At 35.8% G+C, this 26879-nt stretch overlaps 1 protein-coding gene across 3 annotated transcripts in view; it reads right to left on the bottom strand.

Moving 5' to 3' along the window:
- Nucleotides 1-7753: 7753 nt before the first annotated feature.
- LOC128207141 (muscarinic acetylcholine receptor M1-like) overlaps nt 7754-26879 on the bottom strand; it is a 59977-nt gene continuing 40851 nt past the window's right edge. For all 3 annotated transcript variants that reach the window (XM_052909913.1, XM_052909914.1, XM_052909915.1), the window contains exons 2-3: nt 12051-14486; nt 7754-8362 (exon numbers count right to left, since the gene is read on the bottom strand). In XM_052909913.1, the coding sequence (XP_052765873.1) occupies nt 8169-8362; nt 12051-13848 (1992 nt within the window). In that variant the 5' untranslated portion in view covers nt 13849-14486 and the 3' untranslated portion in view covers nt 7754-8168. The remainder of the gene's footprint in view (nt 8363-12050; nt 14487-26879) is intronic.

Raw genomic sequence — 26879 nt, 5'->3', positions numbered from 1 at the left:
ACTCAGCTGTTATAAAACGAAACTATATCATGAATTTTAAGTTGTATTGATAACATATGATTTTTTTCTGTATATATATATATATATATATATATATATATATATATATATATATATATATATATATATATATATATATATATATATAGCTACTCTTGTATTATTCTGATATTTTCATGCCAAGGATAATATAAATTATTTTGTCCTTTTCTTTTCATACGCCCATTCATAGAGCAGGACGTATTATAGTTTTATCTGTATTATAGTTTTATCTGCAGGATATGGGCTGTCCGGTAGGCAGCCTCCTGTAAATAGTCTAATCAGTTACTTAATAGGCCATTGTTCAATCACCATAAAATTTGGTCATAATGTGCATAATATTTAGGACATAACCAGCTGTATCGCTTAAGTCAATTGAGAGTTAGCGACCTTTAGTTGTAGAAATTACCTAGAAGTTGTTTCTTTCAATCAATATCTGAAGAAGCTGTTTCCAATGTTTACCAAATTTGGTCAAAATGAGTAGGGTACTAATTTCTTGGACTAGTTTGTTAACCAGCCATATCACTTAAGTCACACAATAGTTATCATTCTTTGATTATAGAAATTACCTAAAATTGTCTGATCAATAACTTAAGAAGCCTTTTCCAATAATCACTTAGTCAGAATGTGTATGGGCAGAATATCTCAATCAGGTTTGACAACAAGCCTTGTCACCTAAGTCACTCCAGAGTTATGGCACTTGAATTGGTATGACTGTGTTTACAGTGCCCGCTCTCTAAATTTAATTAAAAAGACGACCATTTATCACTTAACTGGTTGGCTGTCCGGTAAGCGCAGTGGTTACTACACTGGCTTTTCACCAAGGCGACCCTGGTTCGATTCCCAGCCTGGGAGTATGTGAGTTTGGTTTGTGGTCACCAAGCCAGACATGTGGTTTCCTCCTGGTACACCAGTTTCACCCACAACACAAGACCATGCATACTCAAGCGAAACATCGTGCTAACTAGAGTGATTAATATAATGTTGTAATATTTACTTGTTTCACAATCGTTGTAAAATGAATAAGTTTTAACAAAACTAAACTGTGTTATGAAATTAAGACAGGCATATTTTGTTATTTATGTATTGTGTAAAAAATAAATTATTGACTTATTATTATCTGATAGCCTTATTCCTTTTTTCCTTGCGGTGCTCAACTGAAGAGAATTTCGAACGGACTTCTTACAGTGACATATTTTTTGAGCGCTCGAACAAAATGTCTTGACTAAAAAAATGTTTGCTCAAATAAACAGATTGTACACAATGGTAAAATGTTCTAGCACTCAAACAAAATACCTGGCCTGAAATGAAATATGTTGAGGCGTCCTAACTAACTAAATGCTATTACGGGAAATGTTCGAGCGCTCAAACAAAATGCTTTAAATGAAAGTGTAAGGCCAGTGAGAACATGGAAAGTGCAGATCTAAAATAGTACACGTACCTCGAGAGCTTCCGTATTGATTTTCATTGATAAATGTAGGTCGAACGCAATAGGCCTGCTCGCGCTTTATTTGTTTATATCATAAATGACGAGCCTTGGAAATGGAAAGGAAGTCATTCATGAGAACCGTAAGCGTTGATGTCAAGCCCATATAAATTATGGCCCTTGATCGACTAAAAAAAATTGGTTCAAGTTCTTTGACAGCTTTGGGTTTTAACTCGGATCGCAAATAATGTTTCATTCAATTCACACAGAAACTGTTGTTCAAGGCCATCACACAATTGGGTTACGTAATTCCATAATCATCTATATACAAAGTAGCATAATGCCTTTTGAGTGACTTTTTTTACTCTTTATTGTTCTTGATTGCTTTTGAGAGGACAAACATCATTAATGCATTCCTGTCTTTAACAAAGTGACGACTAGAAGAGCGACTAACGTCAATTGTTAGTTTTTTAACTACTTAAATTTGAACTGGGGGAAACTGATGTTTTTGCAGGTATTTTATCTTTTCTTGCAAGAACAAACTTGGCTAACTAACCAGCTTGGTCACACATAAGACATACAAAAATCCACTATAGACAAACTTCAGGAGTAACAGAACGGGTCGATAGGACAAAGTTTTCAGGTATAAAGTTGGTAGATATACAGATACCTGGTACGTAAAAAGTGATTTTTTTGGCTTCGATGAACGTCAAGTTCTAGAATGGAAAAATAACAAGATAATTTAGTTTGACAAGTTGGTAATTGATTTTCGGGTATCAGGCACCGAACACTCCACTCTGTGTACCGATGAAGCTATGCAGCCCATGTTTAAAGTTTGTAAACTCCCAGATAGAAATATCTTGGTGCCATATTGGAGTTGCGTCCCGTCTCACAATATTGCAACCAAAATTATTGCATCTACTCACATGGACTGTTGTGCTTCTTCTATTAGTATTACTATTATTAAACTATACCTAATCTTACCATAGGTATGTCTCTTGTCTAAAATTTCCAGTCACATTATCATGTCAAGTCATATTATCTTTTTATGGCCCTTGACTTGGCTGCAAAATGTCGCAAAGGTCTTGTGTCGCACCAATAGAATTGCAAGCACACTTATTTTAAATAAATAGGAATGTTGGTCAGCAGAGACTATTATGTTGCTTTACTGCACCTACCTTTTGTCACATTAAATAATTTACAATATGTTTTACAACGAAATGAGGGTACTTGCTACCAACACTACCTGCAGCTCGACTATTCAGCGAAAGACAACAAAAATGCGTTCGAGCTGATCTTCGTGGTTTAACAAGTATTTATTTTGATAATATATAATAAGTTAAAAACACAAATGATAGCATGGAGAGAGATAATCACAATGTAATAATGATAGTGAATATTTTTAAGTATGAAATAGCAAGAATACGTCTTACTAGCATGCTGATCTTCTTGGCCTTTTTGGTTCAGCTGCAGGGTTTTAAAAAAGTTATATAAAGAATACATTCATAACAATTGCTGAAACACAACATGTTCATAACATAAAATTGGAAAAAGGCTAAAATGCTGAGTTATTATGACCTATTCATCGAGTATATGTTATGGCTAGCGTACAACATAACATAACACTCATTTATAGCAAGGCCGATAACTCTTACTTTAATAATTGTTGAGTTAAGCTCCTTTTTAGATTGAACAACAGAAAACACGATGAGCGTTGATGATCGTTCTACAGCTCTGTTGTTCAATGTGAAGTGAAAAATCGAGCATGTCTGTAAATTTTAGTATCGACAAGGCATCATTCGTATTCAATCACACTTGGTACACATATTGCCACATACATTTGTTTGACAACAACAACTCGCAATTATCGGTGCTCAGGCAAGGCGGTCTCATTTATGTTTCTACAGATTTTTTCGAAGACTTTCACTCTCTCTACATATCAAGCTGGGGGTTCCTCCTTTGTGTCCACAAGCATGAGGACGTTGACCAGTCATTGTCTATGGTGGCTTCCCATCTTCTCTTCAGAGGGTATTCCTGTTTGGCTGAGGGGTCATAACACAGCCCAACCATAAACTCAAAGCAGAATGGAGAACATGAAGGGGGGCATGTAGAAGTGATTGGCATAGAAAACATTTAATTATGGTTAATGTTTGCGTTCTAGCAATGACAAAGTAAATACCTTGAATAAATGCCATTGGAAACATTTTCAACAGTGGTCAGTGAAAAAAATGCGAGCACAGCTTTTGGTGTATAATTGTGATATATATTCTTTTTTTTAATTTCTATGAAATACCTCTTACAGAATAATTAATGTACAGTAGATTAAAAAATATGTCAAGTGAAACATAGATTGACAGTATCTTTTTTCATAACAAATACGTAGACACGACAATGATGGAGACATTTTAATGTAGAAAATTTAGCATCATATCTCGTGTTGTGATAAAATCAATTATTTATATACAAAATGTGTGTGTGTGTGTGTGTGCGTGCGTGGGTGTGTGCGTGCGTGGGTGTGTGGGTGTCATGTAAGCATAGCTCTACTTTTTTCAGAAATAAAAAAGCTTTGTTATGGAATGGGATTATGGCTAGCTGTTGAAATTAATATAATTTGCAAAAGTTCTTCCATTTGATTTCTTTTTTGTACAGTATAAATAACATTTCTTTCACGGAAAAGTTAGCCGTGTAAGAAAAGGAAAAGCTGTCGAGGTACAACTCTATTAAATATCTGGGTTGTTAATCATTTATTTATCGATTGAATATATATGATAATTTCTCCTTGATTTTTTAATCTCAAATGTTGATTTTAAATATTGTCACTGATTTGTCAATATACGACAGTCTTATTTTATGCATATCGGCATGATAGTACCGGTGTTAGTAATGGTAGTTTATTTGACTCCGGCTAAAGTAAAATGATTTCTCTTGCAGACAAATCTGGACTACGTTTTTAGTGTTTGTAAGATAAGCTCAAAAAATACATGTATCATACACGTATAGTATATATGCTTGTTGTACAGACCAATGGGTGAATCAGTGTTTCATGTGGATTTTGCTGACCTGTTTTTTATGCAAAAAATGTTTTTAAACAAGGAATTTAAAAAAAAAAAAATAAGAATGCAAAATCATGAATATAATTGTGAACAACAACTATGCAAACGCCAGAGCAAAACGACAAAATTACATTAAACAACAACATAAAGAGATAGAGCAAGTTATGTTCAAGACCGTAGTTTTGGACCAATTCCCTTTTGAAAACATCAATCAAAACATATTGAAAAAGAGAAAACAGCGACTTAAAAATAGTTAATGATTTTTTTTGTCAAAATGAGCTCCTAGAAATAATATCTGCGTCATTTTCTCTTATCTGTTACAAAACAGAATGGCGAGGAGACTGAGTCATTGAATCTCAGAAGCTTTGTGAATTTTCTCAAATTACACACATCATGAAAAGCAAACGGAAAAAAAAAATCTGCAGATGACGTCAAAGGCAACAAAAACCACGAGCAGCCGAGAAACTTACCGACACACATCTGGAGCAGATGTATCTGATTGATTTTCTTGGTGATGCCAGTACACGAGCCCTCATCCAGACCATGTGGTACATATGTACTTCAGTTTTTGGCATGATGACAGGAGCAGAATGTCGTATTGTGCGATGGGATGACATTCACCTGGGGCTTGGACCCTGGCACAGGGAGTGAGTTCATTGAATTAACATCAACCACAAATTAAAATACAGTTCTAATTTCTTACCATTGAACTTTTAAAGAGATATTTGCATTTATCTCTGCAAAACTGGTTCATTAAAAAGTGAATTAAATTTGATAAACGTGAAATTCACATACCATAGATGATTTCTTTTGTACAAATGCTGATGCCTACTTTTGTTGGTAAATAATGATATATGAGATTCTGTATTGTCACACCCTAGATAAGAAGATCCAAATATTTGGCCATGCTGAAAAAAACCTTTTTCTCAAACCTCAGATTAGTAGATCCAAAAAATTGACCAAGCTGGAAATTCTTATCTAGCCCACGGGCAAAGATAAAACAAGTGCCCGTATGAAACTCCTTTCATCACACAATTACCTCCCTTGTTAAAGATATTTGTTAAAGTCCGTCGTCTGTCGCATCATGGAAACCTTGTCTTGTGTAAATATTTAAAATCTTAATTAATTATTATTCGCTTCAAATGGCACCACAAAAAAGTTTTGGGGTTGCATTCAACATTTAATGCTGTACTCTCCTCAGAACTACTTGAAGAACTATTTGACTATTTACATATTCTGAATCACTGTGTGCATATCCATGACAACCATGAATTATCAAATATCTATACGCAAATTATTTTTACTACGCACAAATAAGTTCAAGCGAAACAATACATTTTAACTTCATTTTGTTTAACTGAGGTGGGAAAAAAACAGCCACCATAGCCGCTCGTGTAAGATAGGTTGAGATAGGTAAGATCCCTCGGGTTGGGATCAACCTATCTAACGTTCTTGGTCATGGAGGATACTTATCATCATGAACAGGTCCAAAGATAAAAAAATATTGTTATCACGCAATTCCGGCCAATTGAATACCGTCGTCTGTAGCAACATGGAGACCTTTTCTTATGGCAATATTTAAAATCGAATTGAATCATTTCTAGCTTCAAATGGGACCAAAAAGCTTTTTAAGATACATTTAAGAAATAATGGTCTCACTCATTAGAACTATTTAGAGAACTTTTATTTTTTTGCATATTTTAAATTACTGCGCGCATATTTTTGACACTTTCACTTTGCAGAGATACCCACAAAAGGGACTGTCGCCAAACAAGTGTGTCTCAAGAGAGAGGAAAAATCTTTTGAAACACACACGACATATGCATGAAAAAATATTAATTGCAGTGTAAGATCATAATATCACTCGTGGACGTAAAAAAAGTTCACTTAAGGCTACGCCACTCGTGAAAATATTTTTTTCTCAGCCCACTCGTAAAATAAAATACGACGATACTTAACCCAGTGTCAGATGATAATCAACATTGTTTAACTGGACTTAACACAAGATGGCCCAAAAATCAGCAAATACAGTATTCGTTCCCTGAACGATGTCAATTGTATGTAAAAAAATGTAAGTATTTTTCTTTCTTTTTTCTCTTGCAATTGTATAATCTGATTCTGTTCAAAGCAAAAGCTAGTATAATTTTACTAAAACATAATGATAAACATCAATGGAGATAGCATTCGGATCACATAATGTGGTTGTATGGATACAAAATCATATTGTCCTCAACCACTGTCCCACCGTCATTCTCTTACTTGAATACTTAATTTGTTAAGGGAAGTTATGTTTAGGGACAGCGTATTATCAAGTCTCATTAAATTATGTCAAAAACATTGACACAAATTGGTAGAAGTTATTCATACAGTCATGACTTTTGTACAACACAATTTCTCACATTCTTTCTATTTATGCTTAAAAATTTCAAACATATTCATCCAACTCAAGTGAGGAAATTAGGTCAAAGAGTTATGGTTCTTGAAATGTGCACGACTCAAACAAATATTACCATTTAACAATACATGTATGTCAATTTAAATGAACTTTTCTTTAAAAAAGTGTGCTTTGACTTATATTTCTTATTAAGTGAGGCGATTTGGAAATAATGTGTCACAGAGTTACTCATTTGCTGACATTGAATACGTTTTCAAATGATCAAAAATCTGACAATGTTAAAGAAGGATTTATATTATATGTCTGACAAAATCAAACTGCTACTGTAATAGATGAATGAGCTTTGAAGTTTATCTATGTATTGCTTTTTAATTTATTAAAGTAGCATACACCATGGGGATGGACGAGCGGACGGATGGACATACAGGTTGACTACTTTTGCGAGGAACTAATAATAGGTTTATTTTTTTCACACTTTCAGATTTCTATAACTCTATTACTCAAAAAACTCCACTCATTGCCAATGTGTTTTAGTTGGTAATTCATCGTGTATTTTTCTGAAACAAGTCCAATCATCAAAGAACGTCTCTGATAAAACATGTATTGTCCACATAATGTATTGAAACCAGTCTATGGTCGATGTGAAATTGAACAGCGCCGCATAGCGAACGCTTACGCGGTTTTCTGCTGTTTTAGTCGAATGAGGGGCATTACTCTCGACGAGTATAAAATTGGTTATTGACTTGGATATATAAACAGTATGTTCGTATTGCACCAAGTGTACTAACTTTCATTTTTATTAGCGAATTCAGGGGGAGGGGGCATCCGGCGCCCCTTCCCCTAAAATCGCCCAAGTTTACTTTTTATTTTCAAAATAGAAGAAAAAATATCAATAAAATACGTTCAAATGCATCATTTGGGACCAGAAAGTGTTAACATTGTTTTGGGGGAGTATCCCCAAAAAATGCCCCCCACTAATGTAAAATCCTGGATACGCCCCTGATTTTAATATCTTGAACGATGATTGAGTTATGGCCAATTACAAGTAAACAACAGCGACGTCAAGACTACGACAATATTTTTACATTTTTGTTCAGAAAACAACGAGCCAAAACAATCAGAAGACAAAAAAACACTAGTCTTTATCTCGCTTCTTACGACCACAAAACAAGCAACAATTAAAGGGAGGTCAATAATGAAATGAATGTTCAAATGTTTTCAAATGAGTTACTGCCGTAACATTATAGCAGTTGTGTCAGGATCTGGATATTCTGAACCACGCCTGCTGTGCGGATTGTCGGGACAACTGTGCGGTCCTCTGTGAATGACCGTTGGACAGCAACCGGCAACGACACGTTAGAATTTTCCAAAACGTCTTTCGAAAGTTGGCGTTGCACAAGGCGTAGCAGAATGGGTTGACTGTTGAATTGATGTAACATAACCAATACCCTGAAACATGTATACATTAGAAACAATGTTTGATTTATACAGGTGTGTATTGAGCACAGTCCTATAAGATAAGAATACATTTTAGATACTTATGATACACATGTACATGAAAACCAAGGAGTACAAAATATTCATGAGTTAGGACGTAACTTATCAAACATAATTATGCTCCCCTAAAATATAATATTTACACCTCAATATTCCGAATATTCCTGAAATCGGCGATTGCGTTCATCAATCGATGAACGCAACATCCTCGGATATGTTCGGATTGCAATTCATCGCATAACAATATACATGAAAACTATTGATCTTGTTATTTTTTGTATTGTGTCAGCAGGTCCCGTAAAATATAAATCAACATTCTAGAAAGTGCTAAGTCATTATATTTTAAATGTTTTGTTGCCAAAAGTGTTTCAATTTTTCGTTTGAAATGGATTTCAAGTGGTTGATCTTTTCCCGAGTTATTGTGACGTCAAAATGTTTCCGGTAACAGTCGGGTCTTCCTATTTACAGAATGGGTAAGAATGGATTACTGAAAGGTTACCGAAATGAAATGGAGTATTTTTTAACGTTTCTTGAATAAAATAATAAACTATTGGTGTAAATATAAGGAATGAATTGCGGGGTTGATGCCATTATCGGGGATATGAACGCATTTGGGCTGGTCAAAGTACGCGAGGAGTCCTTCGGACTGCACACACTTAGACCAGCCCAATTGCGTTCAAACCCCGGTAATGACATCAACCCCGCAATTCATTCCTTAAATGCATACAAAAATAAAGTAAAATACACTGTCAATGTAACTTTATTCAAATTTTGTTGTTTAGACAGATGACAACCCTACAGATACTGGGCCTGTTCCTCATAGGAACGGTATGCAAAGCTAACTGCATATTTTTGTGTTTCGAAACCTGATACGATTGTCAACATGAAGCTACAGTCAAACCTCGCTATGACGAAGTCGTTGGGACCTCGGTTAATACCTTGGGATGACGAACACTCGATATAACCGAAATACAAAACGTGTAAACTAAACCAAAACCATCGAAACGTTCGACATAACCGGAACTTCGAAATAAGAGAGTTCGACTTAGCAAGTTAAGTTTGTACATTACAATCATTAATAACGCTAATAGTATAAACTTATAGTGTAGTTATGCTTTCTGCATCATAACGGTACGAACGCATCTGAACTATCTACAGCACATTTAACCACAGAATAACTTAGAATGGGGGTGGTTATCGCACTCACTTCTCACAATTACGTCACGGGTTCGACTCCCGGCCTGGGTGAATGTGAGTTTGGTATGTTGTTACCAGCCGGACAAGTCGGTGTCCTTCGGGCTTTGCGGTTTCTCCCACTGTACACGACCACAATCGTGCGTAACATCGGACCACGGCAGTGATTATTGTACTTGTGTAATAACTTGTAAATTGGTGTATAATTATAAGTTAATTAATAATAAGTTTATAAACCAATTTGATTTTATTAAATAATAGATTATGGGTTGTTGTTTTTTTGTTTTTTTGAACAAGTATGTCGGTTGACGGGCGCAGTAGACCAAAAATAAATGTTTTCTTTCTCATTGTTCGGTGCGAAATGTCGCGCGAATGCCTTTGTATTAGTGAATGAAAACTTGGCTGTTGTTTTGTTACTTAATAGAAATTTTGCGGTATTGTTATCTGCTTAAGTTATAGTTAGATGACATGAAATAAAATCTTAATGCTTAAATAGGGGGGGGGGGGTTGAGCGTAGCGAACCTCACGGCTAGATCAGACACCGGGAGTGTGTATCGAATGAGTGACAGTAGGTGGACCTATAAACAACCACGAAAGTTGAAATTCTTGTAAGCGATGTTCTCATTCTACCTATCTGCAATTTTTGGCTGAAAATGTCGGCTGTATTCTAATTGATCTTTGGTTGTCAGTGCTCAATACCATAAGTAATAACTTCATCACAATTCTTGTCAGCCATGTTTGTACATAGATATGACTTAAATTGAAGAATGCGCAAAAACGTAAATACATATAAAAATTAAATGTTGAATGTATTATCCCAAATGTCGTTATATTGTGCGGTTAATTGCAATTTTGATATTTTACGAGTGTGGACACGCAATCCAGCGACAATGAATAGCCGATAATGACGATTAGAAATAATTCAGGCCACCAGCACGCGATCCATCAGAAGCAATCAGATAAATAAGAGCAGCACAATTTCAATCTGAATTCTATTTATTTCTGATCGCCTTAATTGGACTGCAATTGGTCTCAGAAAATAAATGTAAATTGGAACAGCACATAATATATCTTGTAAAGGAATCCTATAAAGTTTCGTCTGACATAAGTTACATGTAAATGGAAAGTTTTATAAACAGAAACAGTCTGAGTTGTGTTTTATTGAATAATTCATAGGGCAATAAATATTCATTGGCTGTCGAAGGTCTCATGATAACAGGCAATGCGAGCACGTATAAGGGTTTGTATAAACCAGTCGCGATCAGATAAGGAGAGTTTCTGATGGCATGATTGCATTTTCATTGCCCTTTTGTGATGTATCCAATAGCTGATGGTCGTTTGATATGGTATGGAATGGAATTCATTAAGATATACATAAAACTCAATCTGATTGATGTTGCATCTGTCTTACAAAATTCAAATACAAGACATTCTTTTTTGTCTATTTGTGTTTCTTCGGTTAAATACTGAAGTATCATTTTTCGCAGCTAGGTGTGACCATTCAGCTGGTGATACATTTGACAAGCAACAAATCTCTTAGTATAAATCAATGAATTAAAGATGTCGCCATTTGGGATCGCCGGTATGAAATTTAATAGTTAAGAACGATTCTGACGAAAGTTACTACTAATGTACTTTTCAGACATAATTGGTTGATAGCTGTCCGCGCATGCAGTTATATAGACCTTTAGCGCCAAACAATAAGATAATTGTTATTAAGTTTTGGTTTTCGACTAAATTGTTTAGAAGACCAAAAATAAATGCTAAATGTCTCAGTGTTGAATGAGTCTATACTAGTCAGCGCGCATGCGTAAACGTCCCAACAACCCATTTGATAAAACCAACTGATGACGTGTAATGTAAATTTGATGGCTTCAACCTGCTTAACGGAATAGTTTGTCTGAGCTCTTCTAAATTATTAAATGTGTCTGTCCGACGTTTCCATTGGCGGGGGCATAAGTCTGAATGGGAAATAGAACTGGCTGAGCAATGAACCATTCCAAACTTGTATAATGTACCCATCGTTTTTAATTATTCAACGTGATAAAGCAATCCCATAATTGATATTCATGGTCGCACTGCATTCAACTCTTCGAGTAAAAGCATATTCCGTCTTGATTCTACAGTTTATATAAAATTCAGGGATCTTTATTTGTTGTTTTCTAGTTGATATTCAATAACATTTCTGTTCTTTGATTTAAACGGAACAAATAAACATTTTTTTTTTTAGACATATTGCAGTATTAAAGTAGTATTTGAAACGTATAGCGGTACGCGGCACGCAGTAACCTTAAAGGCCTTCTCGTCTGTTTTCAATACATTTTAAAATGCAAACTTTGAGGGGATATATATATAATACTACATTCGACATCTTATATAAGTGTATGACCGTATATAGATGTCATCAATGTTAATTTAAATAAATGAAATCACATGTTTATCTTACCAAAAGCATACACTGTAGGTGGAATACATGTGAGGCAAAACGAACCAATGACGGCGAATATATTGTATGGAGTCCATGTTATAATGAAGGCCAATAAAATAGCACTCAGTGTCTTAGCCGCCTTTCGTTCCTGTCGTCTCTCTTGGCGTTTCCGGCGAACTCGTTGACTTTCCATTTTATTCGCAACCTGACAGGCAATATGAGCCTCGGTGGCGTTTTTCTCCGCATTTGTGGATTTGGTCCGCCGACCGAGGGCGGGTGTACCACACCTAGGGGGTATGGAGCTTTCAGTGTGGGTCCTGGACAACTGATGGGATTCGTTTTCAATCATTTGTATTTCTTCTTCTTCATCATCATCGAAGAATTGTTCTGAGTCTTGGTGTGAAAATATACGTGATATTTCATTATCAATATTCGAGCACTGTTCACTTGGGACTTGATCGGCATCTTGAAAACTGCTATCGTCTTGTACTTCATCGTATAATAATCTAATAGACGGTTTACCTGCACTTTCTTCCTCTAATTCACCTGGCAAGTTAATTAAGATGGTGTATGTCACTTCGTCATTCAATAAAGGTTTACATGGGACATCAGTATTTGCACTGGTTCCCTCTCTTGAATCCATTGATTGACATCGATTAGAATCACATGACGATGGTGATTGAATTTCATCTGTTCGAACATGCTTTATGAACTTTGATTCTCTTGTCAAAATATGAGTTGGATGTCTCGATGGAGTATGGGTAATGTTGCCGCTGTGAGGTGATGTCGGTGGGTCACTTGTACTATCCTCTTCCGTTTGTACGTAATCTCGGTCAAGTAATTTGCTACAACAAAAAAGTGGCCATCGACTTCTTTGGTCATGTGAACGAAGTGATAATTCCCGTAAATATTCGTCATCGTCCATGGAGAGATCGCCGTTTGTGCTATAGGTTGAGCGCCTATAGTCCGGTGGGCGATACCTTTTGATATCAGATTTAAACAATTTCGATGAAGCTTGCAACATTGGAATTCTTTTTTGTCGTTTTTCTGTTTCTTTGTAAATTTTAAAATATAAAACAGTCATTATTGTAATAGGAATGTAAAAAGCTATTACTGCTGTGATTATAGTCAATATGGCATTTGTGGTCAAGAACTGAATATAACACTCATCATCTGGCACTGTGCGTTGGCCTTCAATATAAGGCCATGCAAATATCCACGGTGTCCATAGAAATACAGACAACGTCCACACAAATCCTATAAAGATTCCAACTTTTCGCGGGGTTCGATTAGCCCGGTACGTTAAGGGCCGGGTAACGGAAAAATACCGGTCAAAACATATGAGAAGTAGGTTTGCTGCCGATGCTGAACTCATGGTATAGTCTATTGATAACCATAAATCACAAAAGAACGGACCAAGGGGCCAGTAGCCCATGACCAGATAAAGTGTATACAAGGGCATTGACACTAGTCCGATTGTGCAGTCAGCTACAGCCAGACTCAATAAAAAGCAATTACTAATTGTTTGCAGCTGCTTGTCAATCTTGAAGGCAATTATCACCAAAAGATTTCCAACTACTGTTATAATGGAAATGAACCCCACGACAATGGTGACTCCGATTATCTGTAAGACATTAGGAGCGGTATGTGCTTCTTCTGCAGTTGTATTTGTGGCAGATATATTTCCCGTCGTATTTTCTAAGTATCCATATCCATGTGTGTAATCTCTGGTAACTCCACTGACACTTTCGAAAAAGATGGTAGATATTTCGGTGTTCATTATCCAAGGTGTATATTTCACAATGAACTCTTTCATTCACAAACATCATACAGATTTACGATCCACTTATATATCCATATAGATAAACCAACTTCTTTATATCCGAGATCTGAATAACTTATTGTTTCAAATGTCAATATTGCAAAGACTGAAAACGATTTGCTTACGCCAATGTATTATCCCTCACTATTTCCAGTAACATATAGGCCGACTGCGAACAATTAGTGAAGTAACAGTGCTTCTAGTACATAGTAATTGAATTATCTGAGCACCATGTACAAATGGTCTTTATCTGATTACCATGTACAAATGGTCTTTAATTATACTGGAGATACGTGTGGGACCTTAAGCCACATTGAGGATTCATTACGTGTCTAAATTACTTGAACTTTACAACGAAAATGCTAGCCATTGTCACGTTCTTTGAAGCATCCGGCACAACCATTTTTAGCACAAATTGAACATTCTTTTATTGCGAACTGACGGTCGATGGCGTCGCGTCAATTCAGTGTCTTTGGTGGTTTTTATTCACTGTTCTCTCATTTACTTGTTTTCTTCATAAGCTCCTGCAGCAATATTCAATTAAGATCCAACATGTTATATTTCGCGGCGATGTCTTTTAATGCGTTTATATTGTATCTAATCACTCGCGTGCAGCTTTAGGGAAGGAACTTCTGAAAGTCAAGAAAAACAGCGGTAAGAATTTCATTTCCAGAATGATATCCATATAATTAATATAGAACCCTGCCTCAATTAACAAATATGACAGCAACCTTTAAGTTATGGGTTTGCATCAATAATCTTTTTTCGCCAGACAATACTGTGGTATCTTCGTGTTTATTTAAAGTAGAGGTTGAATTCCATTTGCAGCAATCATTAAAGCAATATTTTGAAGGCCAATTATATATTGAAACTGTTCTACTTCAATCAGATCAATAAAGAGCAGGAATAGTTTGCAATTTCTGTCCCAAGTATATATATATATATATATATATATATATATATATATATATATATATATATATATATATATATATATATATATATATATATATATATAGTATACAGCTCACGCAAACAGATTCAGATTCATATATTTTTTAAAGCACAGAACATATATACAATGTAAACCCATTTCATAGTAATTGTGTCTAACGGCTTAATTTGCATCAGTATCAATACTGAATTTGATGAATCACACTTCAGTTATATTGATCTTATGATAGGTCATTGTACGTTCTTTGATAAGAATGCCCAAGTATCGATCACTATTATCTTCAAGTGATATTTTGACACTTTATAGACGTGAGCAATTCAAAATGAGTGCATTAAGTGGAGATATTGCCCAAACAATGTTCGAGACAAGCATAATCTAACGCTATATCTATATAGCTCCTTATCGGCTCCATCTGACGTTTACATTTTCGTCTTTCTTCTCAATGATTTAAAGATACTTTTAATCAATTACAAGACGCCATCTAATGTAAAATCATGCCACCAAATGAATAGGTTAACAGTAGAAAGAGTTACAGTAGTATTGTAAATCTGTCAAAAGTAAGAGCTTTATCAAATAACGCCAAATACGAAAAGAATGGGGCTCTTAGATCACCAGGGAAAAGCAATACAACAATATTTCCAGAGGAAAATTGTATGGTCTTTTTGGCTTCTTGTTCTTGGCAATCTTAATAGTCTTGCTTTCGATTTTTAAAACAAATAATGTTGATGATACTGATGCAAATTGGCCTTTTTCTGCGATCCCGCACACGTCTTGATTAAAATTTCCTGATGCAAGTGTAAACCCCTGGTTCTTAAACTCCAGTGAAGTGTTATTTTTAATTTTGCTAGAACGTTATACAATTAGGAAAGCGAAACAATATAAAACACCGCCGACCATTGAAACAGTAATGCCTTTTTTAGCTCTTCTTTGTGTGAGTGCAGAAGATTTCTGTGATTTTTACACAAAATTCCAATTAATCGAATTCAAAGTCTTTACTCGCAAACGACAATACTCTTCCATCATTGAGCGTGCATTGGCAACTGTTCGTGAATAGTTAGATGTATAACAGTATACGTTCGTGCCGTATCTTCTTATGCTACGTTTACACTATGTTCCCGCTGGCCACGGCAGCCCCGTTTGCCCGAAACGTATTGCGCCGTGGGATTTTGGTCATTTTTGTCTCCATAAACAAGTTTTGTTAGGTTGTGCTAAGTTTCCTCACGTTTTATCAAGGTAACCGTGACAAGCCGTAGGGGCGAAAAAGTGGTTCGTCCAAGGCGCACTAAGGTCCGGGCGCGGTTTACCAGGGATGCATGTACGTTGCGTCCCGGTCCGATACGTTCTGATAGGATACCTCACGTTGTTCACGTCTTCATCCAGGTCTGATGCGTTTTCCACGTTTTGTCAAGACCTATGAATCGAACGCGAACACCGCAGAGCTTTGGATTACGTTTGTGTCCACGGTATAAAGAAAATCCCCCAAGCAACAGCAATCACTGTTTCAGAATACTTCGACAAGTAAAAATGAATTCCCAAGATGAAGAAGATTTTGTGTTTTCACCGCAAATGAAACGTAACGAAACGGCTATCGTCCACCCTAGCTTGCCGTGAAAACCGTGACAAAACGAAGCACAACGTGACAAAACTAGAAAGGAACTTCAGATGTCGGGGATTACATATTATTCCCGCCCCCCTACGGACGATTTATAAGTTGTGTAACGGCCTATTACGTACTGTCACGTAATGTCACGTGTCATTGCGTTTACCCCGTTTTACTACGACCTACTACGTTTCTCATCCACACCGTGGCTGCTGTGGCAAATTTTTTGACAGTTTAAAATTCTGGCCCGGCATGCACGGTAATAACGGTCTGTCACGTTTGCATATCCCGTTTCCCCGCGCTGTCTCACGTTTATCCCGTTTTCTCAACGGTTGTCTGAAACGGGGCTGCCGTGGCCACCGGGAACATAGTGTAAACGTAGCAATGATGTTCTACATAATGGACACATGCGATCTCAGTCGATTAACAAAGAAGAACCAGACCGTTTTATTAAACTGACGCATATACGCATTGACGCATATACTCATAATGGGTAAACCAATGGGATGGCAGTTATTTTCAAATTATTCGAGTTCATTAACGTTTTATTGGCCATACTTATTGGCTGAATCGCTTATATATTATAAAGGGCCTTTCATTTTCAATTTGAAGCGTTATAGTTGCTACTGATTATTTTGAGACATAGGCGTCTAACTTCTATAATAGTGCTGAATAAAAAATGCGGGTATTTGCCGGAAAGGCGGATTTACATGATAGTCATTTACTGTTTTTAATTTATATGTTCATGACAACGACGCCAACGTGGCTGTAATGAATGAAAGAAAAGCCCTTGGAAGATTTGCTTGAAGAAACATTGACAAAGATAACACAACCTCACGTGCAGTTAAGCAAATTGAATCAAAAAGGTATTGCAATGACAATTTATTTAAGCTTACTAACTAAAGAAGAAAACAATATGTCAAAAACCTGACATGTTAAAATGTCAAAACATAGTTCTTGCATGATTGTATACATATTGCTTCGGTTTCCTACGCGTACATGTTTCAGTGATAGGAGCGAAAACATACTCGATCAAATGGGAGCAAAACTGATTTCAACCATCATATAATTTATTTTGAAGTAATTTGTAAGTTAAACGTTCGCCTATCTGCGCAAGGCTTGTCGCTTAATTTCCATAAAGACATCACAATAAACATTAACCTATACCTTAAAACAAATAAGCATATGGTATGGGTTTCTTGTCGTGCGGTCACATACAAAAAAACACTAAATAAACAAGAAACCAACACTCTTTTTATCCATTTAATAAAATGTTACGGCAGACAGAAAAGATTGAGTTCACGTCGTCACTCGCCTACTTTAATAGAAAGCTTGTTAAAGTACGACAATAACTGTATTTTTTTCAAATCCGGGAGGAATTCTTTAAACTTTTTAAGATAAGCAAAGATAAAGACCAAATTCACTGTCATAAAACCCAGAGGCAGAGTATTTTCTTTGGAATAATGTCGATGAAAATCGACGAAAATCTCTGATAATTTTGCAGTATTTAACAGAAGTGTTACTTTCGGGTGCAGCCGCCCACTTTTAGAAACAGGTAATTAAATCAGCTCAAATTTTAAATGTGCAGCTACTATTTTAAGTTCGTATTCAGACAACAATTTCAAACAGCAAGAGGTTACATTCATCGCATGCGAACAAATTATATTTTATTGAAGGCGACGCCCCAAGTTTCAGTCAAAACGGCGGAATGGTAGCGATTACTATTTATACTGGAAACAGTCACACAGTGGTTCAAATCTTTAAAATGGCGGATACCTTTTGTTCGATTCAAAGTATTTTTTATTTATGCTGATGCTGGTTCTTAACAGGTTGATGGCTTAATATGTTATGCTTATATGTAATGGATTAAAGTGTAGTCGAATAGTTGGAAGCCAGGAGGCATAAATGTATAAACAATCTGAGCGAAAACTTATCACCTAAATGGTATTTTTCCTTTTTTTATAAGATGATTTTAAAGAAAAATAACATATGTTAAAGCTGCAGTCTCACAGATTTAACGTTTTTACAACTTTTTTTTTCTTGTCTTGGAATGAGCAAATTTTTGCGTAAATATCTGCAAACCAATGACAAAAAATCAGATCGCATATATCCGTTCCCAAATTAATGGGTTTTTTTAAGAAAAATGCATAAAACATCAATTTTTTAACTTAAAAATCAAATTCTGCGATCTTATTTTTGTCAGCAATATGACTGGTTTATATGAATTTCCGCATAACTTGGCTCGTTCCAAAACGTTCAATCTGTGAGAGTGCAAATTTAAAAAGCAAAGATAGGAAATAAGTAATAATGTAAAAATATGAATGCTTTTGATGAACAATGGAGGGTATTTTAACTTCTCCCGTCCCTTGCCGGCCAAGTTTTTTACACACCAACATGGTTGGAAGAGGATTGATAAGGAGCGGTTTCTGTGGAGAAGTTTTTCATAAAGTCATAAAGTGAAAATTAGTCCCACCCACTGTCAGCCAAGTATTTTACGAACACGCATTGCTTGAATTAATGTTATTAATACAGATAACCTTTCAGCCACCCCCATGAACGCATGTTTTTTATTATTTTGTATATGGTATTTGGGAGCTGTCGAGTATACTGATTTAAACGAACTATAAACAACTACTCATTTTACTCAGAACTAATTGAACAGTCTGACTAGCGGTAGATGATCCTCATCCATGACCTGCATTTACGACCTACCATGGCTTTACTCGTGTAATTTCCAAATAGACGGGGCACCAATCCTCTAAGAAACATGTGTATTGTAACGACTAACAAGATCCCAAAGGGAATATGCTGAAGATTCGACCAACACCATAAGAACTAATGAAAATCTAATACATCCTGAATATACAGATATAAAATCATGGGAAGGCAAGCCATAATGAGCAATCGCATGTACTGATTACTCCTGATAGCTCCCTCGGTAATTGTAAACGCATAGAGTCTGGAACTATATTGTTCTTTCATAAATGTAATTCGTCGGGATTCAATCAGCTTTATTTTTCGAACAGCCAATGCACAACACATCGGATACTTAAAGTCGCCCTTAACGGTCCACGTGAGTGGGGTTATGATTATCAATACTACAGAGGAAATGTTCCGTTACGTTATTTTGAGAAAAATAAAATTTTGGTAGCTTTTTAAACAATTCAGTAACTTGCATGACTGAATTGAAGGCATTGATGCCACAACAGCTGATTCTATAACTTTTTTATTAGTCTAATAACCCCCCCCCCCACACACACACACACAGAGACGCACACGTGAGCGCACACGCACACGCACACGCACACACACACACACGCGCGCGCGCGCCCGCACGCAGGCAAGCACGCACTCACGCACACACACACACGCACGTACGCACGCCTGCACGTACGCGAGCACGACCGCACACAAACACACACACACACATATATATATTTCCCTGGCCAAATTAGATGTCAATTACCCTATCCTTGGTGTGATCACGATACATCAATACTTCAAGGTCTCCAAGGATTTAAAGAAAGCCGGGATGTACAAATTTACCATGCACTTATTACAATAATTTGATAATTAATTTCTGTTGAATAAAGGTCGAATATATACCTAAATACAAACGAATAGAACAAATTGTCAAGATTGTATTGAACAAATGTGCATGAGGTTATCTCACAAACGAGCTTTTCGTAGAAACAGAAAAATCCAAAATTGGGAAAACTATCAATAACAATATTGTGCATGAAATCATTGATCAACAGCGGCTATGTGTGATTGTGCATGAATTCATTGATCAACAGCGGCTATGTGTGATTGTGCATGAATTCATTGACCAACAGCGGCTATGTGTGATTGTGCATGAATTCATTGATCAACAGCGGCTATGTGTGATTGAGCATGAATTCATTAATCAAAAGCGGCTATGTGTGATTGAACATGAATTCATTAATCAACAACGGCAATGTGTGATTGTGCATGAATTCATTGACCAACAGCGGCTATGTGTGATTGTGCATGAATTCATTGATCAACAGCGGCTATGTGTGATTGTGCATGAATTCATTGATCAACAGCGGCTATGTGTGATTGTGCATGAATTCATTAATCAACAGCGGCTATGTGTGATTGTGCATGAATTCATTGATCAACAGCGGCTATGTGTGATAGAGCATTAATTCATTGACCAACAGCGGCTATGTGTGATTGTGCATGAATTCATTTACCAACAGCGGCTATGTGTGACTGTGCATGAATTCATTGACCAACAGCGGCTATGTGTGATTGAGCATGAATTCATTGACCAACAGCGGCTATGTGTGATTGTGCATGAATTCATTGACCAACAGCGGCTATGTGTGATTGTGCACCAACAGAGGCTATGTGCGATTGTGCATGAATTCATTGATCAACAGCGGCTATGTGTGATTGAGCATGAATTCACTGACCAACAGCGGCTATGTGCGATTGTGCATGAATTCATTGATCAACAGCGGCTATGTGCGATTGTGCATGAATTCATTGACCAACAGCGGCTATGTGTGATTGTGCATGAATTCATTGACCAACAGCGGCTATGTGTGATTGTGCATGAATTCATTGATCAACAGCGGCTATGTGATATGTGGTCTTGTTTTCAAATGGATGAATGGCCCCTTCACCACGAATTGTTAACAGCACAAGACAACTGACAAGGAATGTGTTCAACTTTTTTTCAAACAATAATTTTACAGACAGAACACTATTTTTAGGTGCCGGTTTGGCAACTTTTATTTTTTTACTTTCAATCACTGAATGGTAAAACTCGCCTCTTAAACTCAAGATTCTGCGATTATACTTTTTTCCATTGCATACATCTCAAACAACTGTTAATAACCACACAGCATCGTTTGTATCGTTGCTCAAAGTACGGAAAATTAATGCATCGAAAGTTTTAAGATCCCATTCATCAGTGTCTAGCTGTATCGTCCGCGGTGTAATGGTTGTGGTTGATAGGTCCATAGGGCGGGCTAACATTATGATAAACGAGGTTGATAGGTTACTGTCATGTATCTGTCCTGCTTCCTATAATCGACTGTTTATCTGCAGATATACTTTGCGATTTCTACGTAATGATTAGATAGCTGTCGTATTCATTTAATTCCAATGACATCGTAATCATATTGATAAAAGACGATGGTTTATTCCAGCTAACATTCTACTGCAACGGCCATGTACGTTTGTGCTTTCATGCATACGTATATAAAAAAAGATAGTACTTCATGACTAACACACTTTTTATGTTATGTATGATCCCAACAGATTCGAAAGAAAATGCACAGCAAAAAAAATATTATTTAATCGATTCTATTTCAACGAAAGAACATGCCTTTGTAAATGGAACTTTAAGTTTAAGCTAAGTTTAATACTATGGAAATACACTTGTGAATCCATCTAGTGTATGCAGTTTGCAGAATTCCGCCCTAAGCGGATTGTGCTTTCAACAGCGTGACCGTCTTAAGTTCCGTTTACTCACGGCGGGGGCAAAAGGACATGACGGCACCATAGCGTTCACACAGTTAAGCCTAGTGCAACTAGTATAGCAACTCGTAAACAAGCAACCTTTTGTCCACAACAAACATTTAAATATGCCAGTTAATCCCTTTAACCTTCAGGACAACGACATCGCAGTGAAAATCAGATTAAGTCTTTGTTAACATTGAGCTAGTTTTTCACGTTCCAGACGATTGCACTAGCCATTCTTAGTAAGTAAGATTTTAAAGAATACATTACAAGTGACGTCACTTACCTAGATTATAACATATTTGCATTAGACTCGGAACCAAATTATGACGTCATGTCCATAAAGTAGTTCAGATTTTTGTTAACAATGAGCTAGTTTCGCACGTTCTAGACGATCAGAGTTATACTTTTGTTTATAACATTTACATTAATACAACACACAGGCATTTCTATTTACATCAATTCCTTTTTGTGGAAGATTCGCTGGAGCATTTTAAATGTATGACAGAACGTTGTTTCTCCAATGTTAAGGGGAACAAGGTCAGGTCAACGACAATGATCTATAGACAGAAACATATTTACATCATTTTCACAAATACACTCGAAACATTTGCTATTCTACAATTATTTGTTACCCGTGAGAAATGCTGTCAAATTGATATCAGGACTGAAAATCATTATTGAGTGAGGCGTCATCATTACATGATACAATACATCCTGGCCCTTGTTTTAGAACCCTTTGTACTGCTAGGGTCGTGTTGTTTTAGAACCCTTTGTACTGCTAGGGTCGTGTTGTTTTAGAACCCTTTGTACTGCTAGGGTCGTGTTGTTTTAGAAGTACTGCTAGGGTCGTGTTGTTTTAGAACCCTTTGTACTGCTAGGGTCGTGTTGTTTTAGAACCCTTTGTACTGCTAGGGTCGTGTTGTTTTAGAACCCTTTGTACTGCTAGGGTCGTGTTGTTTTAGAACCTTTTGTACTGCTAGGGTCGTGTTGTTTTAGAAGTACTGCTAGGGTCGTGTTGTTTTAGAACCCTTAGTACTGGTAGGGTCGTGTTGTTTTAGAACCCTTTGTACTGCTAGGGTCGGGTTTTTTAATAAGGCCAAGTTTGTTTTTTTTAAATATTGAAATGTAAATTTGTAATCACAGAATTCCTTTAGGTTGAAAGCGTGTTTTAAGTTTCATTTGTCAATTGAATTTAAATTGATTTGCAACACTGTTTATAATAATGTAGGCAGAAAGTCGGGTGTTTAAACGGAATAATATGTATTGAACGCGTTTGCTATGACGACTAACAAGATCCCAAGAGAATATGGTAAAATATTAGGACAAGCAACGTCAGCAACATTAATGGACTACTACATCCTGATTAGAAAAATAACCTTCCGTAATTGGTAACCGCATCTCTAGGAAGTGTATAATGCATGTGATATGTATGTAGGAGAGGTATTTTACCGATATTGTATTGTTTATTCTACAGGATTCATTCAGAATATTTTCTGATAGCGAATGCACATAACTGATTTGGCACTAAAATGCATAGCTCAAAGACAGTGTGTATGAAAACAATAACCTCCCAGATTACATGTTGGCAACAGTGTTTAAACATGTTTTAAAATAATTTGAAGCCTAAATCATAAGCAAAAGTAAGGAAAAGCAAGACATTTTTTAAAAATAAGACTGAACAATTATAAATAAAAGCCTGAAATTATTTAATTGTCTTTTTACACCTTTTGACAAGATGGGGGCATTTTCTCAATAAATATTTTTAAGTATTTTTGAACTATGTTTTTATAAGGATAACATCAAATCCCTATTTACCAGTGTTTATGTAATCTTACATAAAAATGTTTGACCTTGTAGAATATGAGAGAGTCCCCCATAGGTGTTATGTAATATGAGTAAATGGTCGTTTAGTAACGTTCCGAATGGTTAAAACGTTAGCTGCAAGTTTAGCAATTGAGTTAAAACTCGGTCATTATGCATTGGTTGCACCTTAACTTAACAGTACGGATACGCTCAGTCTAAATTATCATTGTTGATATGTCAATTTACGATCTCCAGTTGTAAATCTGTTTGCGTACGCATAAAAAGGCAACACAAAATCACAATGTCTGTTTTCGTGCCAGTACGAAGATTTGCAAGTATCAAAATACTTATTTGAGTTAACTTCCGATTGTTGAATATTCCATTTCGATCAATTATGATATATTGAGATGAAAACCTCCTCCAGCTAATGAAATCGCATGTTGGTCTTCCAAAAGTACCAAGCTTAATCGTTAGACACAGAAAATGAACTACTTTACGGACATGACGTCATAATTTGTTTCCGAGTCTTAAGTAAATATGTTATAATCTAAGAAATTGAAGTCACATGTAATGTAGTATTGAGGTTTTAACTGAATGTATGCCTCATGCAGACGTTTGAAGTGATCCGATATTCTGGTATGTTGTAACACATCTCAAATGAATTGCAGAATTTACATTGGCAATTCATATCGAACTGTGTAATTTTATTAAAGAAATTACATATTTTTAGTAGAAACATTTATATTCGTTAAATAATTTGTTTGTTATTGGGGTATTAAATACTTTCACAAATATTAACTTTTATACAGATAACAAAGTAGTTTATCTCTTTACACAAAAACATGTACTGTTGCTTATCCGCACATCTTTGTTTCATAATCAATATGTATTGGTTAATAGGAGATTAGCTTGCATTAACCTTCTGCCAATTACCATCATTGCCAAGATGTCAATTATAACGATACCCTTGCTTCACAGAAATTAAATAGGAAAGATATGAGTCTTACAATACTACTTCTAAGTTCTAATTGCCCTATTGCCATATGTATACTGTAAATATTAAGATTCATTATTGAGCATTGAGCTCTGTAAAACATAATTTTAATTTGTTCCATGTTGGAAAGTGATTCCTTTGTTTTTTGTTATTTCATTAATTCTCATTGGAGATGGTAACCTTCAAGCTCGTGTATATTTTCAATAACTCGGGTAGTAGGTGGAGCGACCAGTACAAATAATCTGGAAGTAAGAACAACAAACCAGAACGAGGGTTTATTTACCAATTTGGCCAACACGTACTGAAGTTATCAAATGATACATCGAACATACGCTTGTTAATTAAAATACTCTACGTACTTGTTATGCATATAATGGTTGGTGAAGTATATGAAATATATAGTATTTCTTTGTCATCAACGAATGCACATTGACACAATTGTTGACATATTCCCTTGTTATTCAGAAGCGTGGTAGCCTTTTTTTGTATTTTTCATCCAAAATTAATATTTATCAATTGAAATGTGTTATGCTCTTCTTGAAAATATTATAAAAATGTATCTGAGTGATACTAAAAGCTCGTATTCGATTGGCAATCGTCACTTTATCTTAATACAAACTTTTGTCAAATGATGTGTGTTTATATATATCATCTTAACCTTCTCCATCCCTATGGTATGCCGAGTTCTGTAATTTGAAATAATTACAAACTGTCTCAAAACATACAGTCCATTGCATCAGACACACCATTTATAACAGAGAACCATAGAAGTTCACAGAGTAGAAAATAAATCCTCAAAATGTTTTAACAGTTGTCAGGAGTATCAGGACTCCATTCATCACTGCCTGGGCTTAGCGTCTACAGCGTTTCCACAAAGATACGTCATAGTTTGTAACGGTCGGGATAGGATCTTGACCTGACAGCCAGGTCGATAGGGCCCGGATAACTTCACGATGAATGAGACTGAACGGCAACTATCATGTTTTCTGTCCATTTGTTTTATCGATGGAAAATCCCTATTAGACTTAATTCTCATTTCTTTCTGGTGTAGGACACATTAGTTGGTTTACCGGTTGTCAATATATGGTATCGTTAAGATAGTTATACAAGACTGATTGATGCTGCTATTTTAAAAGTACGCATGTGCATTTGTAAAATTGAAAAAAACGAGGAGTCTCTTTAAAGGATTCAAAAATTCAATGTACTCTTCTTGAAAAAAGATGCATAACATCAATAAGACATCAAATTATTTGATAGATGGGTTTTTTACGACAGAAACTCCAGGCACATTGATTACATAAGTGGGCAGACCCCCCAGAGACCCAAAATACTAGCACCAACACAGTTTTAGTTGTCTCTGATACTTTTGCAGTGATAGTCAAATGTGAAAAAAGTGAACATTCTCCCCTACGGAAAAATCATCATACTTACAAATATTGGAAACAAATGGAAATATGCAGTATCAATGACATAGTTAAACAATGCTATGCAACAATCACTGTAATGACACGTCTATGTAAGTACATGTATTTGAACTAAAACTGTGTTCTAAAATAAGGAACGTACATTTGCACTGAAAATACAATCTATTTACACTTACTCTAGTGCCTGTCCCTGTAATCTATATTGCATTCATAAAGAATGGTTTTGATTTTGATCATCATAAAATTATATTATATGAGGTTTCTCCTTCAGAAACTAAACTACGTTGGTAAACTTATTCCTGTACAATCTGAATTTATAAAGTGTCATATGCATTGTTCCTATGATTTATTGTTTTGAGTTAAGCTGACCTGCTTTCTAAAAGTGAACACGATAAAATTCGACCAAAAATAGTCTAAAGACAATTTTCGCCGATGTGCCCATTAATTGTGTTTATTTCGTGACTATTTCAGATTGATTAGGCAATATATTTAACAGTCTGGGATAGTTTCTTAGTATATATGTATAATTACTTCAAAGCATGTTTCACCGTCTCTCCTATGATTAAATACACATTGTTATATATATTTAATGTATTCTGTTGAACTGTTTCCAATGCAAAACCGTCTGTCCGCCAAAGAGAATATGTACCAAATAACCTTGTTGTAGGTAAAATTATTCAATAGAAATAAATATTAAAGGACAGTGAATGATGTTCCATATCGAAAACTGACGGCGATTTTTCTTGTAGG

The sequence above is a fragment of the Mya arenaria genome, chromosome 11, assembly GCF_026914265.1.
Source record: "Mya arenaria isolate MELC-2E11 chromosome 11, ASM2691426v1".
In the NCBI taxonomy this organism is placed as follows: domain Eukaryota; kingdom Metazoa; phylum Mollusca; class Bivalvia; order Myida; family Myidae; genus Mya; species Mya arenaria.
Note: the sequence above shows the minus strand (reverse complement) of the source record. Positions and strands in the feature narration are given on the sequence as shown.